The 17,798-nt window shown below is 38.6% G+C and overlaps 1 protein-coding gene across 1 annotated transcript in view; it reads right to left on the reverse strand.

Moving 5' to 3' along the window:
- The window catches only part of cacna1c (calcium channel, voltage-dependent, L type, alpha 1C subunit), a 192,323-nt gene that overhangs the window by 14,911 nt on the left and 159,614 nt on the right, over positions 1-17,798 (reverse strand). The window contains exons 33-44 of the mRNA XM_028450528.1: positions 14,293-14,400; positions 11,250-11,387; positions 9,073-9,138; positions 8,658-8,749; positions 5,722-5,884; positions 4,832-4,959; positions 4,646-4,742; positions 4,246-4,348; positions 3,315-3,416; positions 3,075-3,202; positions 1,958-2,098; positions 119-483 (exon numbers count right to left, since the gene is read on the reverse strand). Coding sequence (XP_028306329.1) covers positions 119-483; positions 1,958-2,098; positions 3,075-3,202; positions 3,315-3,416; positions 4,246-4,348; positions 4,646-4,742; positions 4,832-4,959; positions 5,722-5,884; positions 8,658-8,749; positions 9,073-9,138; positions 11,250-11,387; positions 14,293-14,400 — 1,631 coding nt within the window. The remainder of the gene's footprint in view (positions 1-118; positions 484-1,957; positions 2,099-3,074; positions 3,203-3,314; positions 3,417-4,245; positions 4,349-4,645; positions 4,743-4,831; positions 4,960-5,721; positions 5,885-8,657; positions 8,750-9,072; positions 9,139-11,249; positions 11,388-14,292; positions 14,401-17,798) is intronic.

The raw sequence follows: 17,798 nt of genomic DNA on the forward strand, positions 1-17,798 counted from the left end.
TCTCAAACTCCGCCTATGATTACCATGTTAAATACATGCAGAAATGAAGGAAGAAAAAGAACACACACTCAATGCTTCTCGCTCTATTCCACAGGACGAGACATGAGTAATGACCCACCTCTTTGGAGGAAAGCACCATGCAGATCTAGGCAGCAGGATGGGTGTTAGCGGCTGCCCCGTGTGTCCATCCACTGTGCTGATGGATGGGCTTGGGAACCGACTGACGCCCTGGGGGGGCACCCCAACCATGCCGGTGTTGTTGGCGTTATTAATGTTGGCATTGGAGCCGGATGAGGAGTAGGACGATGGGGTCAGGGTGGTAGAATCCATGAGCTTCTCGTGAGACGGGCTCTCGCCTTCACAAGGTGAACCTTTCTGGCTGATATGCAAAGGACGCTGGGTGGTGAAGGATTGTGGGAAAGAGCCGCAGCCATCGCTCTGATTGTAGTAGTTCACGTGGTTGCCAAACAGCCCGCCTGTACGCTGCATTATGGAAGGAGGAGGAGAGAGGAAGACATAAGGATGATTGTACTATTTTAACGTACAAAACGCTGTCGCATTGCATTCACTACTAGCATATTTAATATTTTACACAGCCATGAAGCAAAGCTACGGAGCCCCTAAAGGGACATGCATAAAAACCCCATTTTTAAAGGAAGAAAAAAATAACAATAAAACTTTTGAGGGATCTTGCAAAACTAGAGAGCCCCTAAATGGACATGCAAAAAACATTTTTTAAAGGATGAACAAATAGCAATAAAGGTTTTACGAGATCTTGTGAAATTTCTGCAGGATCTTTTTAAATTTCTGCACGTCTCTAGTTTTGCAAGATTTCGCAAAAGTTATTTTTTTTGCATGTCCCTTTAGGGGTTCCATACCAAGCAAAAGCCTTTAATTTTGAACTAAAGTGGAATCATCCCAAAGCACTGCCCCCCCCCCCCCCCCCCCCCCCCAAAAAAAATAAAAATAAAAATAAAAAAACACACTAAAAAAATATTTAATTAATGGTTGCTGCAAAATGGAAGCAATATAATGAAGGTAGATGAACAAAATCTAAATTTTATAAATAAACTTCTAAGAAATGTATTGATATGTCACAGGTATTTAATTTAATGTAATATTCAATAATATTTAAAGCTTTTCACTTATGAAACAAATTGCCTTGGGACCTGAAAGACGTGAACTTTACGCATATTTAGAAATGCTTTAAAATCATATTTTTACCAACCAAAGTATTCTTTAAATGTATTTGATGATGTAATGAAAAAGTGTCGGGATGTACCTGTTTTTGAAACATTTCTGTCTATTTTTAACTATTTCTTTTTTTTCTGTTCTTACATGTACTAGAATGTTGATTTTTTTTTTTTTATGGAACCCAAAAGGATTAGCAACCACCACAGTGGACGCTAATTGGGATCCAACGAACAATAAACAGGTTGCGGCCATTTTTATAAATTGGAAATTATCTGGAGATCAAAAGAAACTTTGGAGCAGCAATTTTACCCTTTTACAGTTGTTAGTGAGTAAATGATCTTCGATCTATTGATGTATACATTTTTTCAAGATGAAAAATGATGGTTTCCGGCAGCTTTAATGATCAAAGCACAAACCATTAAAGCTTTGATACAGTGTTCAGTGGACGAGCATCAGATTTGGAGGAAATAATAAGAACACCAATTATCTCGTCATTACAAGTTACCCACAAATTCTTGATTACTGCATGACCTGCTTCAACAACACATAAACCTTTGAATGGATCATGTTCACTTTGGTGCATCCAATTATAATGTCATTTCTGACTTTTATGTGGCTATGTGCGACGTGCTTAAAGGACTGAGCGCATGCAGGCGTGTGTTGGTGCTCAAAGCAGGAAGACGCGCTGAAGCTGGTGCAGATCATCTCTCGCTCGCTCTTGCTTTCTCTGGAGAATGAGAGAAGGTGTGAGTGCGTATCCGACCTTTACCCTGAAGATATCCTCCTCGGATGCTGCTGACACGGGCTCCTTCAGGCCTTTGTCTATCTCCTCCTCCACAGTGAGGTCTCCTGAGATGGCCCGCCTGATCTCTGGACCAATGTCATGCAATGTCCGCAGGCCCGCCTACACACACACACCAACCAATCACTGTGAGGCTCTGCATGGGAACTGATCACTGAATAACACACAGTGGACTATCTGAGAATCTCACTATCACAATAGTAACCTTTGCCAATAAAACAGTGTGTGTTTGTGTATGCGTGCGTGCGTGTGAGTGTGTGTGTGTGTGTGTGTTTGTGTGTGCGTGCGTGTGTGGACTGTGCATGCTTGTGTGTGTCTGAATGTGTGTCTGCGTGTGTATGTGTACATGTGTGTGTGGGTGCGTGTTTCTGTGTGTCTGTGTGTGCATGCGTGTATATGTGCATGTGCTTGTGTGCATGCGTGTGTGTACATGTGTGTGTCTGTGGGTGCGTGTTTCTGTGTGTCTGTGTGTGCGTGTTTCTGTGTGTCTGTGTGTGCATGCGTGTATATGTGCATGTGCTTGTGTGCATGCGTGTGTGTACATGCATGTGTGTGCGTGAGTGTGTGTGTTTGTGTGTCTGTGCATGCATGCACGTGTGGTTGCATGAGTGTGCGTGCGCGTGTGTGTTTGTGTGAGTGAGTGTGTTCGCATGCGTGTCTGTCTGTGTGTGCATGCATGTGTGTGCGCGAATGTGTTTGTGTACCTGTGCGTTCATGCTTGTGTACGTGCGTGTGTTTGTGTGAGTGAGTGGGTGGGTGCGCATGCATGCCTGTTTGCGTGTGCATGCATGTGTGTGCGTGTGTGGGTTTGTGTGTGAGTGTGTGTCTGTGCGTGTGCATGTGTGTTTGTGTGCATGCATGTGTCTGTGTGTGCGTGTGTGTGTGCGTATGCATGTGTGCGCGCGTGTGTGTTTGTGTGTGAGTGTGTGTCTGTGCGTGTGTGTTTGTGTGCAAGCATGTGTCTGTGTGCGCGTGCATGTGTGTGCGTGTGTCTGTGTGTGCGCGCGTGCATGTGTGTGCGCATGCCTGCATGTGTTTGTGTGTTTGCGTGTGTCTGTGTGTGTGTGTGTGTGTGTACCTGCAGAGAAAGGGCAGTTTTGGGAGCAACCTTTGCCACCAGTCCTTGTTCTTTCCTCTTCTTAAACTTGCGGAAGTATTCCTGGATAAGGAATGTTGCGTAGAACTTTCCAACTGTTACTTCATCATCTACAACAAAATAAAAAAACACAGAACATTTGTATTAATAAAACATTGACTTGTTTTATTCAGGAAACGTGTGGAGGGCGCTAGAGTCAGTTTTAAATGCGTAGTGACATACCACCAGCAGGGGGCACTACTTGATCCAGGAGCTTCATACTGGTTCTCTTCCAGATCTTCTTCACTATTGCTCTCAGTTCCTCATTGGCCTGCTCCAGGTTGCCTACACACGCAAACGCACACGCACACGCACACGCACACACACACGCACACGCACACGCACACGCACACACACACAACAGGTTTTCCACCCATGTGAAAAATCAGGTGTAGGCTTAAAGAGTATAAAATTTGCTTCTTTATTTATTTATAGGTTGATTTTTTTTTTTTTACATTTAGTGTGATACAAAGTTGGCTACAGAAATAAAACTGAGTTTTACATAACTCACCTTACATGTCACATGTAAAAGCATCAGTGTATGATGTTGGTAATAATGGATAGTAAGCTACTTTCAAACTCCAGTGGAAAAACAATCAACTCTAGAAAGTAAATGAAGGAAATTATTGAAACACTTTTTTGTGCATTAAAGAAAATGTAATGTTGCAGATAAAACTCATAAAAAATAAATACAGACCAGCTGGATTTCAACTAGGCCATAGATTATATGCGGGGAAAAATAAGCATTATTCAACATTAATGTGCCTTAGTTTGCACTTCCACATACAGTATAAATTATATTTAAAATACACAATAATCCACACATAAGTGGCAGATATCAGTCCCTGCAGGATTTTCACCAATTGTTAATTCATTTGGGGAAATGTTGTCGAGTGATTTGAGGAAAATTTAAGAATTTTGGAAAAATGTAGTTTTTTTTCAACAATTTGAGATTAAAAATGAATGCCACTGTGTGATTTTACTTTCTCTTCGGGGCCGAATTAGATGCTCTAAAGGACCGGATTTGGCCCCCGGGGCCATGAGTTTGACACCTTTGACCTTTTTTGCACATCAATGAAAATGAATGCTGTTTATGTACAGTATGTGTTGTTACCATCAGTTTTGATCCTGAGTGCCGTTCTGACCAGAGCAAACAGAGTAGCATTGAACATCACTGTCCCATCGCTGTTCAGTGGCATGTTCATGGACACCAGGCGCTAAATGAGACACAACAAACAAACAAAATAAAACATGTACACAGAACAATAAAAAACAAAACAATGTTAGAGTTTTAAAGCTGCCAACACACACACTGCCTTTGTTTGTACAGAATTCTCCTATTGTTATAATTAAGCAATATGTCATTAGCTGTCATCTAGCAGAATAAAATCATTGTCGTATCGACTTTTTGCAAACATGGATGCATTCCAAATACAGTGCGAGCCGATACATATTCTTCTCTTTTCCGAGGCTTAACAGCTTTCTGTCTACAATCAATGTGTCTAAGTCTGTACCTTACAAGCCACCCTGTGAGGGCAGAGCTTTCCAAAGCCGAGGGGAGGCTGGATTCTCCTCAGCAGAGTCACCACATCTAGATGCTTTATCCTCCCCCTGAAAACAGCACAGATGTGTCACTTTAGAAGCACGTAATTGAAGTGCACGCTGAAAAACACTGGAGTGGCAGACTAATGCTAACTCACTTAGCCTCTGGGTCATATTCAGCCCAGATCCTTTTGAACTCATCAAGATGATGTGGTCCAAGTATCGACCAGTCACGCGTCAGGTAGTCGAAGTTGTCCATAATTACAGCCACAAACAGGTTGATGATCTGGAGTAAGGCACAATTTTGGATTATTAGGATATAAATCAGGGATGATCAACTTTTATGATAGCGGAGCCACAAAGATATGATTGTATCATGATCAACGTTCATGTCAGCTTTAATAACAACGATCAATCTGAGCATTAACACAGGAAAGAACAACGTTTTGATGTTGTTTTCTCAGTTTTTAATCATTTTGTGTGTTTTTGGAGTCATTTTGCATATTTATCTGTCATTTTGGGAAGGTGTGGGAAAATGTGTGTTTTTTGTTATTTCTTGTTGTTATGCTTGCATTTTGTTTATTGTTGTCAATCTGTGCCTTTTTGGAGTTTTTTAGTCATTTGGGGTTTTTTTTCTGTCATCTTGAGTAATTGTGCCAACATTGTGTGCATCTTTGGAATCATTTTGTATCGTTTTGTGTGTTTAGGTGCATGGTTGGTTTGTGTGTCTGATGTCCTTTTGTGTATTTTTTTAATTATTTTTTGTGTATTTTAGAAAACTATGTTGTGTTTTTGTTGTTGCTTTGTGTATTTTTGTTGAAATTCTGTGCATTTTTGTGTATTACGTTGGGCTTCATATTACTTCCAATTTCTTGAATTACAATTAGTCTTGGGGGGGGAGGGAAAAACAAAATTAGACCAAGGGTCGCATGTGGCCCCCGGGCCGCCTGTTGTCTGTGTTTGATATAAATGATTACCCATTGTTTAAAAAAAAAAAAAAAAAACACAAAAGTTGACGTAAAAACTGTAAAATTCCCAAAAATCTTACCAGAAAGGCACAGAGCATGTAGAAACTGACAAAGTAAATGATGGCAAACTGGCTGCCGCAGTCCTCGTGGGTCGTGCTGTTCTCATTGGTCGCTCCTTTCTCGCACGGTCGATTGGGCGAGCACGCCAGCATGATCTCCTGCCACGCTTCACCTGTCGCACATCTGCGTGACACACGCATGCACACACCAGCACCAGACGCACACACACACCAACACCGTCACATGCAGAGAGACGTGCATGTACCAGTACACAAAAACAAAGTTGTGCATGTATGCAAAGATCCATACAAGAATGTATTAAAGCACACACACAGGTACATGTACACACACACACACAAAAAGAGAGAAATAGGCCTAAATGTTAGTGTCAAAATGAGAATATGTAAGGTAAGCAGAGGTGTAAAGAGTACTGTAATATATCCTACTGAAGTACTGTTACTTGATTGAAATTGTACTCAAGTACAAGTGAAAAGTAGCTCAATTAAATAGTACTAAAAGTAAAAGTTACAAATTACTTTCACCCCCTCCGTTTATTTTTTAGTAATAATTTTTGCCAGGGTTCCCTTGCGTACAGTAAACATCTCATGTATAAACTTAAAAAGAAAATGACAAATCTCCCATTAATGGAACTAAATTTATTTTCCACAAAGGAATTTGTATTTAATAAAAGGTTTCTCAAAATGTACAATTATGTTTAAAAATAAATTAAATTTAAAGTAAAAAAAAATTCTGAAAGTATAGCAAAATTTATGAACTCGAAAACCTCCATTCAATGCTGTTTTGGCGCAGTACATTATGTTTAATCTGATTGGTCGGCTATGATGTGATGTATTTGTCTGGTCATTTCATTTATTGTAGTTCACAATATGCATTGAACATTTTAAAACAAAAAAAAAAAAATAGTTTACTCAGTAACGGTTGGGAGTAGAAATGTAAAGAATTACTTAACTTTAAAAAAAAAAAAAAAACTCATATAAGTACAAGTAAGTACTTTAAGTACCCATAAAAGCAACTCAATTACAGTAACAGGAATACTTGTAATCCATTACTTTCACCTCTGAATAAAAGTATACAAAGGTTATTCAAGTATTCAAGAATTGAGTTTAAATATAATTTACAAAACTGCTCTTCATCATTAAACCTTGTTGTTATTGTTACGTTTATAACGTATTGTGATATAAAGCAGACATAAGTGGTTGAGTGTTTTTCTCAAACGTTCTAATACTTAAAAAAAGCCTCACAAAACATTTTTCTCATCAGCTCCGGTGCAGAGTCGAGTCAAGGAGGAAGCTAAATTTACATGCTGACATTTACAGCTACGCTGGCCTTTAATTAACCTGCTGCTGTCATAAAGTCATAAAGTAAAACTACCAGGCATTGCTACACTTTTCATTGCGGAGGAAAGAGAAATATAAATTTTAAAAAAGCTTGTATTATTATTATTATTATTTTTTTATTACAGATAAAATCTGTTTAGTTTTTTTTAAACTTATGAACAGACTTCTTCCGCTAAATCACTCATCAAACTCAAGGGCCGGGGGCCAAATTCGGCCCTTTAGAGCATCCAATTCGGTCCATAACAGAAAGCAAAATTCACTGTGTAAATTACAAACTAATTCAGCTGTAGATATCTCCAAATTAATAAACAAATTCAATGAAACTCCATAATATTAGCAGGGTTCACATTTTCCAATGATTATATCACATGATGGATGTCATTTATAATCTATAAATATAATAAAGGGACCATATGTCGAATTATTGTGAATTTTGAACTTTTAAGTATGTCTGAAATACCTAAAATCAAAATTCAAGTAATAAGAAACATATCCTAAGTCCATATTTTCGGTTTGTCGTAGTTTGTTAGGCGAAATAAACGCCGGTAGGTAGAAAATTTCAAACATACGCACTAAATAAATTGTCGTCACTAACTTTTCGACTATTTTTGCTGTTTAGATTGACATCAATAAAATAAAGATCACACACAAACAACATTGATTCTTTATATGATTAATGATAATAATAATAAATGCAAATTTACAATAACAAAAAATAGGTTTTATCCTGTTTAAAAAAACAAAAACAAAACAAAAAACCTGTCACAAGTAATATGCCACCTTGTGGTGGCAGAAATTGCTTGCAAATTCTACATAAGGCCCCTTTAAAGAAGTTTTTCCAAAATCCTGCAATTTGCTTCAAATGAATCCACAAAATGTCCCAAAACTACGTAGAAATTAATCACAAAATCAAATAAATTGAAAGTGAAGATACTGCAGGGACTGATGTCTGCCACTTAGGGCTTTGATGTCATCATCACAGCTTCTGTGTGTCAGGTTGTGAAACCGTTTGTGTGTGGAAATAAACAATGTCTGAATTTAAAGCAATTTAAACGCTAATACATAAAATACATCTTCTAAAGTGTTAAAGGGATTACATGAATTTTATAATTATATAGATATATATCAATGCATTAAGTCTCTTTCAATAGTGTAAAAGGGTGTATATTATAAGAAGATACTTGTATAGAAACAAGTATAGTAGTAGTATTAGTACATTATTAGGGGTAGGATCATGTTTTTACTTCCTCCTACTCCTTTTCAAACATGTACAGTTTTCACGTGCAGGATTTTGTAACCATTTATTTTCACTTTGCTTTGTTTGATTTGAAATGAAATGAAATGAAATCAGATCAAAATCAGTGCCGTACATATTTTAAAATGTATTCATACGCAAACTAGAGCACAATAATGATTCAATCACTAATTTTCCTGCCTAAAAATCTGTTGCCCACTTAAGGTAAACTGCTCTGTGTTTTGCCCCTGAACTAAAACGAGTTTGACATCCTTGCTCTAAATTCGTGAACAATGTGAGGGAATTGATAAAAAAAAAAAAAAAAACAAAAAGCAGAAAATGATGTGGATGTGGATTTCCTCACCTGAAGAGCAGCAACACTGCCTGAGGAAACGTCTGGAAATTGTTGTTCCTGTTGATCTCTGTGTGGTCCTGCAGCGCAATTTTACCAAACATCTGTACAGGGAGGCAGTCACAGCATATGATGTCAGCATCGCCAAAAAGAAGCGGGTCAATCAGAGTTAGAGGCCAATCACATCAATCTATCTCCCTTTCATCATCCGTGAAAGAAACAAGACAAACAGCTTGAAGAAGGAAGAGGAAGAGGAGGAGGAGGAAGAGGAAGGGCAGGCAGAGAGAGACAAAAGACGAAGTCGGACTATATGATGTAGAGTCTCCAGGAGGACACACACAGCAGGAAGACTTGCTACAGAGAAAAAAGGAGAGAAGACAAGACGCAGGGAAGGAAAAAAAGAAAGAGGGAGTTAGCCATGGCTTACCTGCATGCCGATCACAGCGTATATGAAGAAGAGCATCACTATAAGCAGAGCTACGTATGGCAGGGCCTGAAGAGAAGAAAAAACGTCAGCGACATGTCAACAATGTTATCCAGTCTCTTTACTTTCATTCACACCAGCGACAGATGTTAGCTCTCAGTTCCAAATTTCTTCGAGAATGAATGAAAGTAAATCTATCTGCAGTCCAGTGTGGCACAACACCAAAAACAACCCGATCAAACTAGGTCAGAAGTAGTTATTCAGTCTGTACACATGAAAAACAAGTCTTTGAGTGTCTCTGCTTCAGGCTAATATTACCCCTGTGTCTGCAGAAGAAGGGCCAGATGCCAATGGTTAATTAAAAATGGGAATGTTTAAGCAACAACAAACCCTCTCATACACCAATCGGGGTTTTTCTTCATTATCCATGTTATGACTAAGTGCTGCGTGTCACATGGAAGTGGCCCCTCTCCGCTAACACACAAGGGAAAGCAGATTATCCCAATTTTGCAACAATCCTTTATCAAATTATTCATTTTTGGTGGAGTGCACTTATTAAAACTTATCTGCTGCTTAACTCTCTTTGAGGGAATCAATATTCGCTAAGGGGTTAGTAAGGAGGATGTTGGATGTTGGAGAGAGAGGATGTGAAAGAGGAAGAGCAAAGATGCAGAAGAGAAGTTTGTCACTGTATCTCGTGTCTTTTTCCTTTTTCTACTGTAAGACTCAAGCTGCCTCAAATATGTTTAAATTACTCTTTCATATACATAACTGACTTTTTGAGTAAGCCAAAGGTTCACCTAGAGAAGGCTGAGGTAAAGAAACAGATGATAGCATGTGAGAATGTTGGTATCAGAGAAGCGGCAACTTACAGCCCTTGTGTCTCAGGTTGAAAAAGTTAAGTCAAACCTTAAACTATGTTCCATTACTTTAAAGCTGCTACCCTTGATAATTATTTTATGAGATAAAATAATTGTGTATGTACGTAAGCAGATTAGGGCCAATTTTGATGGAGGAACTGATTTTGGGGAAATCAAGAATAAAGTCGAAATGTCGAGATAAAAGTCGAAATTTCGCAAATAAACTCAGAATATAATACCGTGATAAAAGTTGGTAAAGTTGCTAAAAAGTAACTCAAATCTACGGAAGCTGACTAGAGCTATTTCACCATATATGACAACAGTCTCCATCAAAACTGGCCCAAATCTGTCACCTCTTCCAAACTTGCTTGTAAACATTGGAAGTTTTTGCCAATATCTCTTCAAAGTCCTTAAAGAGGTTAGAACGCTGTGTTCATGAGCTAAAAAAGAAAGCATCTCTTTGAAGTATACTTAAATGCATTCAACAATACACAGCATTTTGTAGACGGCAAAGATCTGCTGTTTGTTGTTGAGTTCATTGTCAAAATTTTGACTTTAATCTTATTTTTCAACTTTAATTTTTTACTCTCGAAAATTCTACTTTAATCTCGACATTTTTACTTTATTCTTGATTTGCCCAAAATTATTTTCTCCATCAAAATTGGCCCAAATCCACTTCTGTATGTATACCTCATAGATCAATGTATTTTACATTATTCACTCCAAAAAAAAAGGAAATAGGTTGAAAATGCAGCTTAAGTTAGTTTTTTTCCATCTCCACCATAAACACTCCACTTGTTGACATTTCTGCCTATTGCATTGTGGGATGTGGAGTCATGGAGACAGATGCATAGATGTGTTTTTACTTCATTCTGACATAACGAAGAATACTGGAAACAAACGAGAACAAAAATGGTGTCAAGCCAACTAAAAAAAAAAACAAGAAATCAATCTATGAGGCATACAATATGATTTAATCTAATAAAAAAGATATTGTGGGTAGCAGCGTTAAAAATGATATTCTATAACTTTAGCAAGGACACCATTGATTTTCATTGTTCATTTTTTTTATATTGTTGCACAAGAGTTTGCATTGAAAGGTAATAATGAATATACAGGCCTGTAACATCACAATTACTTCTATTTCTGTAGCGATAGTAAAATAAAAATATGTTTATTAGGGTTGTTATGTCTAATTTTGTTGAGGTTGAGGGACATTATTAAACAAATCTTGGTTACAGAGGGGCTAAAGCTCCACTTTCCCTCTACCTCTACCCTACCCCCCATTTTCTAGCATGTTGTGTCCGGTTCTCCCCTCACTTGGAAGGATTTGATGAAGGTCCACAGCAGGGTCCGAATCCCTTCCCCGCGAGACAGCAGCTTCACCAGCCTCATCACGCGGAACAGCCGGAAGAAGGTGATGGAGATCCTGGCGTTCTCTTCAGAGTTCTGCAGTCCCTTTTGGTGGGGTTTGGTGTTTTTTATTAAAAAAAAACACAGGACGCATGGGAAAACATGCAGATATGTAAGGAAAGGGCACGCATCCACACATTCATACACAGCATGGCACACAGGAACACACAAAAACACACACGCATGCATGTATAGACACACATTTGTATGCATATTCCATCCACACATACGTGCAGGTAAATATGCATACCATATGCACACACACACACAAACACACAAACACACACACACACACACAAACTGAGTTAATAAATGGAAATTTGCGTCCTATAAAATCCCATCAAAATCAACTGACACAAGAGATCTGGGAGAGAATCGGGCAGTCATGCTTTTATTGTGACTTCATGGAAAAAACACTTGGCCACAAAGAACTCAACTAATCAAAAAACAGCCTCGTCTAGACTCTGTTCCAAACACACCATCTGATAGGCCAATATCCTCTTACTAATGCCCTCAAATACTGACACGATGGACTCCAAAGCTGTAGTCCTTTCGTAACCATGGAAATAAACTTTTCTTGAGGACTCATTCCAGTTTCAATTACCCTAGCTTGCTGGATAAGCCTGGACGCTAGATCAATCTAAAGATATTTTAAACAATACTGTAGAGCTATTCAATGCATCAATCAGGGTTGGGGTTAAATTACAATTACGTCTTCAATTATCCATGTTCAATTACAATTAAATTATGATTACGGTGACTGGAATTTTTTCCAAATACAATTCAAATTCAAATTACTATATTTCCACTGTAAGTCAATTACAATTATGTTCTCATTTACTAATGTTACAATTCATTTAATCACAATTACTGAGCCTTTATTAAATAACCCCATGAAACGTAACCTTCCTCTTATGTTAGCTTTCTGTTAGCATCTCTTATGAGCTTATGATAGCAGTTGGGTTTTGACCCATGTCTTAAATCAGCTGTAAAATACACTATATATATACACATATATATATATATATATATATATATACATATATATAATTTCATTTGTTTTTCATCTCTTGGTCAACTTGTTAGACTTCCTTATCCATAATCTTCAACTAAAATGTATTGGTAAAACCACATATTTTAATGATTGTTAACTACATATGTGTAATCCATAGAACTCTAACATGGTTCCCCAGTTTTGTGTTTAGCTAAATTGTTTTTAATGTTCATGCCAATTACAATTACAAAGTCAATTATCAGAAATCCATAACAATTCTAATTTGATTACAACAGCAAAAGAGGATTTCAAATACAGTTACAATTATAAGTACGCCATCACTGTAATTCATTACCAATTATGTGATTACAATTATAATTGACCCCAACCCTGCTGTTAGCCCTCTGCTTGCACCATTCCAGAAAAACCTTTCAGCCTTTAGCTTCGCTTTTAATTCAACACACACCTCGGCCAAGTTCTAAAGTGCAAGGTAGGGAGTTTTGATAATAATAAAACAACCTGTATATCGTGCCAGTCCTCATCCACAGGGAAAAACTTTACAATTCATGAAATATTCAGCTAGTGCTAATACAGATTTATTTATTCATGCTGTGGTTGCTCCTTCTCTGGGCCGAAAAATCCCAAAAAACAACTGCCGATTTGTGTGCAGTCGAGTGCAAGTAATAAAACAGTTGAGCACTCAGTTAGGGACGCAATCAACTGACTCATTTTATTTCGCTACAGAAACCACATTGACATGGGAATCCGGAATTAAATTAAATCAAATTACAAAACCCACTGTGACAGCTTTAAAATCTAAGCTGGTAAAACTTAAACCACCAAAACCACAAACATGAACATGAATGCATCACAGTCACTGAATGGTTTGACTGCTACTACTACTACTACTACCAGAATATATTCATACAGCACCAGACCAAAAATAGATGACATCAGCTTTTTCCGACCTCTCTTGCCATTTGTGTTTTTCCAAGAAGTCAGCAATTCTACAGTTTGACATTAATCCCACAGAAAAATACACACACTGTGCGCTCCTACAAAGAGAGCCCCATTCTTTGCACATCTTAAAGCAGTTTGGGACAACAGATGTCATTTGTTACTTTTCTTGATCTGGTAACTAAAATTACTGAAACATGCAGGAATATTATAAGCTCTTTGAATTTAAACAATAATAATTCTAAACTAGTGCTGACTAGTAACTCTAGCGATGAGTTGTCTCAAACTCCATTGACAGATATGCTTGGAATGACGCATCCTTATTGAGGTGCGTGGGTTAAAAACCTTGAACTGCATGTCATAGCACACTTTGACCACAGGGGGCACCACTAAACCATTGAGACAGTGGGAAGGAGGAGGAGTCAAGAGGAGAAGTTTTACAGTAACAGTGACAGACAAAGAAAGAGAGTGAGAAAATGAAAGAAGCTGAAAGATGTACGAGCCCAACAGACAACTCGAATAAAACAAACACGACGATTACTGGTAAATGCTGAAAATGGAAGAAGAGAAGGACGGATAGATGAGAGCGAGTGGAGAGGAGTGGAAAGAAAAGGAGAGAGTAGAATGACAGCTTGGGCCAAGATGGCATATATCTATGTGGAAAGATACCACACCCATTAGAAGAGTATGCAAGCGGTGGCAGTGATGAGAGGCAGAGGCCGCGAGGACAACATCGATAGCCACTTATAGGAAGGTCACAATAATAACCCATTAATATTAGACCTGCACAATACAGTGTCCTTCACCGAAGTTACACACAAACAAAGACAGAGATATCACTGCGAACATGCTGCACAAAGATACCAGCATGGGTGATCAAGTAGCTGAGAGTTTTGGATCAGATCGTGGATGGCAAAGCATAGGGGAGACATGAGAGGACAGAAAAGGGTGGTAGAGGAGGTATACAAGGAGGCGGGCGAGGTTACCGTCTGAGCGTACCATTGGTCTTACCACAGGGGGGTGAGGAGAGGAGGAGGAGGAGGAGGAGGAGGAGGAAGAAGAGGAGGACGAAGAGGAGGAGGACGAGGACGAGGAGGAGTCAGCTGGCTTTAAGGAAAGGTAACAAAGATCAACACCAGAGTAGCGCCTCTGTGCGTGTGTGTCAGAAACTGTATGTATAGAATTTAATTACCATTTAACCACTTTTGGTTACTAAAGTGGAATAAAATACATGCAGGAACTCTACAATATTGGATGTGTTAATAAATTGCTGTGAAAGTGCAAGAGTGAAGTAGGACTATTGTGGTTTGAACTCCTGGGACTTAGTGTGACAAGGTGAAAAGTGAGGCCTATCTTGCACTACTTTCACACTGCAGGTCTTAATGCACATTTCAGATTTTCAAAAAAATCTGATTATTTTTGTGTGATCGTTCATGTTACATATTAAATGCATCTTCAATCACGTTAGAGTATGAACGGAATGCGACCCTGAAGTGACCCGAATGCGCAGAAGAGGACCTAAGGTGACCCCGCACGCATGTAAGGTGTTTACGGAAGTAAATATAGAGGCTACCAGTGTAGGAATGTGTCGCACTGAGACATTTTCTTTCCAACTGAAGTCAGCACTTCATAACTTTAAAGAGACTGAAAAAGAAGAGAGCCAGGTTTATCGTTTGCAGTGTAATGGCTGCTCCGTCTTTACAGCAGAGTGTTTGGATGCCGAGTCGGAGTCAACAGTGGTGGGATATGGATTTTTCCACGCTGCTTCTTCTGGGACTCAGACTTATGATGCGTATCAAATTTATGACCACATGTGAAAGTGACATGGGCCAGATTTGAAAAATCTGAGTTGTGCTGTTCAGAATGTCTTTAACAGATCGGATACAGGTCGCATATGGGCAAAAAGATTGGATTTGGGTCGCATTAGCCTGCAGTGTGAATGTAGCCTTCGGCTAACTATTTTTTCTCGTACTGGCTGAAGCTATTATTAGCAGTCAATAAAGCCAGTTTGTGTCCAACAAAGGGCATCTTTAGTCACTTCCATTACCTTTGACCATAAAGAGCTTCAATCCAAGTCAAGGTGGAATAGACTGACTCATCAAAACTGGTATTTTTATATCTATGAATTTCAGGTCAAAGTCAAAGATGAGTCATGACTAGAACAGCCAAAAGATTTGTGGATTCCTCTATGAAGCCCACGGACTACATGTGCATCATAGAGGCATTCACAATTAATCCCTTGTAATGGTTAAGACGAGGGGGGGGGGGGATGTTAGAATAACAAATCATTAATCTATGACTCAGGACATGCTTTATGGTGTTGACCCTGTTAAAACACTTAGTTACTGTAAGTGAGGATCTGAACATTTTAAGTGTTTGTAACAGGGCCTCACACACCTGCATACCGGAGTGTCTAAGATATACATAAAAAAGCAACAAGTGACTTGAACAATTGCAAGATTAAAAACGGGAATTGGAAAAAGTTACGGTGCAGAACTTAAAAATAGGAAACTAGCTAAATGAGAAAGATAAGGAAGTAATAAAGTAATAGTTTCAGCCTGACGTGAAAAGTGCTGGAAGGTAGAAAAAAAGGAAGGAATCAGAGAATTTAGGAAAGAGCTAAGTAAGAAAGTTTATCTTAATGAGTTTAAAGAGATAGTGGCTGTGTTCGAAATGGCACATTCGGGACTATGCACTACACATTCAACGAGTATATACTGTTTACTATAAACTACTACTACTAAATATGGTTAGGAGGATTAGGATGATGGTTGTTCCCACTGAAGTATACTTCCAAGTTTCCCAAGATGCATTTCAAACCTACAACGATGATATAAATATCTCTGTTGATTCTCCACCTTCGAAAGTTATGAAAGCATCTGGACATTTGATCCATGAAACTCATTTCATGGCGACATTTCAGAGATTTTCAGAGACCCGCCATTGTGTTACTGACTAAACTTCTGGTTAACTTCAAAACAAGAGCCCTATTTATGAAAGCATTAAAAAAATAATGGAAGACAAGAAGAGATGCTTTTGTTTTGAAAAGAGGATGTTTGATTTTTAGCTTGAAACTGGTGCCAGGACAATTTCACATTCCGCTCACAATGCATCATGGGGAAGTATGACGAGTGTGCCCACCGTGCATACTTCAAAAACGTCCCGATATAGTATACATCCGGGTATTTCTCGCATACAAGCTATCTAATATGAACGCATACATACTCATTTAGTACGAGTAGTATTTTAGTAGCCATTTCAAACACAGTCTGTGTATTTCTGTGTGATAAAAAGGTGAGCTGAGTGTAAGTTGATCTAATTCTACAGTCTGAATGTGTAAATCAACAACTTGTGCAGTTTTCTCACATTGCATCAGTTTTTTTGTTTTTTTTCGAGCAAAAAAAAATAATCAACATAGACATTCTGATGGGCAACATGTGAGTCATGGGAACATTCTTACTCAGGTCAGAACGTTTATTTACTCAATATTTTACATTTCATTTCATTTCATTTACATTACAATGAAATCCAATTCTGATAGAAATTGAACCATTTGTAATTCAACGCAGTCGTCACATTCAGAGTAAGCAATAGTTGCATGACGAATTCATGTTACCCATCTTTAGCATTTGAGGTGTGCAAGCAGCACCACAGACAGAGAGAACAGATACATCCAAAAAAGAGGAACTGAAAACGGTCAGACTGAGGAGAAAGAAAGATAAAGTAGAGGAGAGAAGGCATTCCAGAGGTAGAGAGAGAGAGATAGAGAAAGTAAACAAGGCATAGATGCAGTCGTCCGCAAGACACCGCTCAGAGCAAACCACTGCTACTGATCTGATCTGATCGCACGACTCCTACTCAAAGCAAAACGCTAAAGAAACCATTCAAGGTTCGGGAAGCACCCGCACGTTACTGGGGAGAAATTTTTAAACCCACGTCTTATGAAACTTTTAATGTTTCCAGTGTCACCCGGCTCCCAACAGAGCAGCAAAGTGGGTGCACTTGAATGGTGCATGTTGGCTTGGAGGTTTTAACTAAAAGCTAAGTGTATTTTAAAACAGGGCCTGTTGCTGCACTCCACACAGAAATTACAATCAAAGCAGCAGGTCTTTCCAGGCAAATACTGTCACATTACAATTTTCTTTCATCTTGCGACTATGGTGGCTGTTGGAATGCAGGGACAGGATACTGTTTAAAATGTCTCACAGAGTCCCAAAAAACAGTCGGGACAGCTCGCAGCATTGATAATGCAAAGGATTAAGACAACGGTGGCACGGCCTTCCTGACGCAGCAAATCAATAAAAGATGACAATCATAAAAGAAAAAGAAGGAATGCTTGGGCATGCCGTTTAGTTAGAGGTGAAAAATAAAATACATCCAGAAAAAAAAAATGCAAAGCAATCATTTTAGTAGGTCAAACTCTTTAAACTATTAAATCAAATTCAAATATTTGAACTTGTATAGATGACAGAGGTGTATATCTGTACTTTTAAGTGTTTCTCAGT

The sequence above is a fragment of the Gouania willdenowi genome, chromosome 6, assembly GCF_900634775.1.
Source record: "Gouania willdenowi chromosome 6, fGouWil2.1, whole genome shotgun sequence".
In the NCBI taxonomy this organism is placed as follows: Eukaryota; Metazoa; Chordata; class Actinopteri; order Blenniiformes; family Gobiesocidae; genus Gouania; species Gouania willdenowi.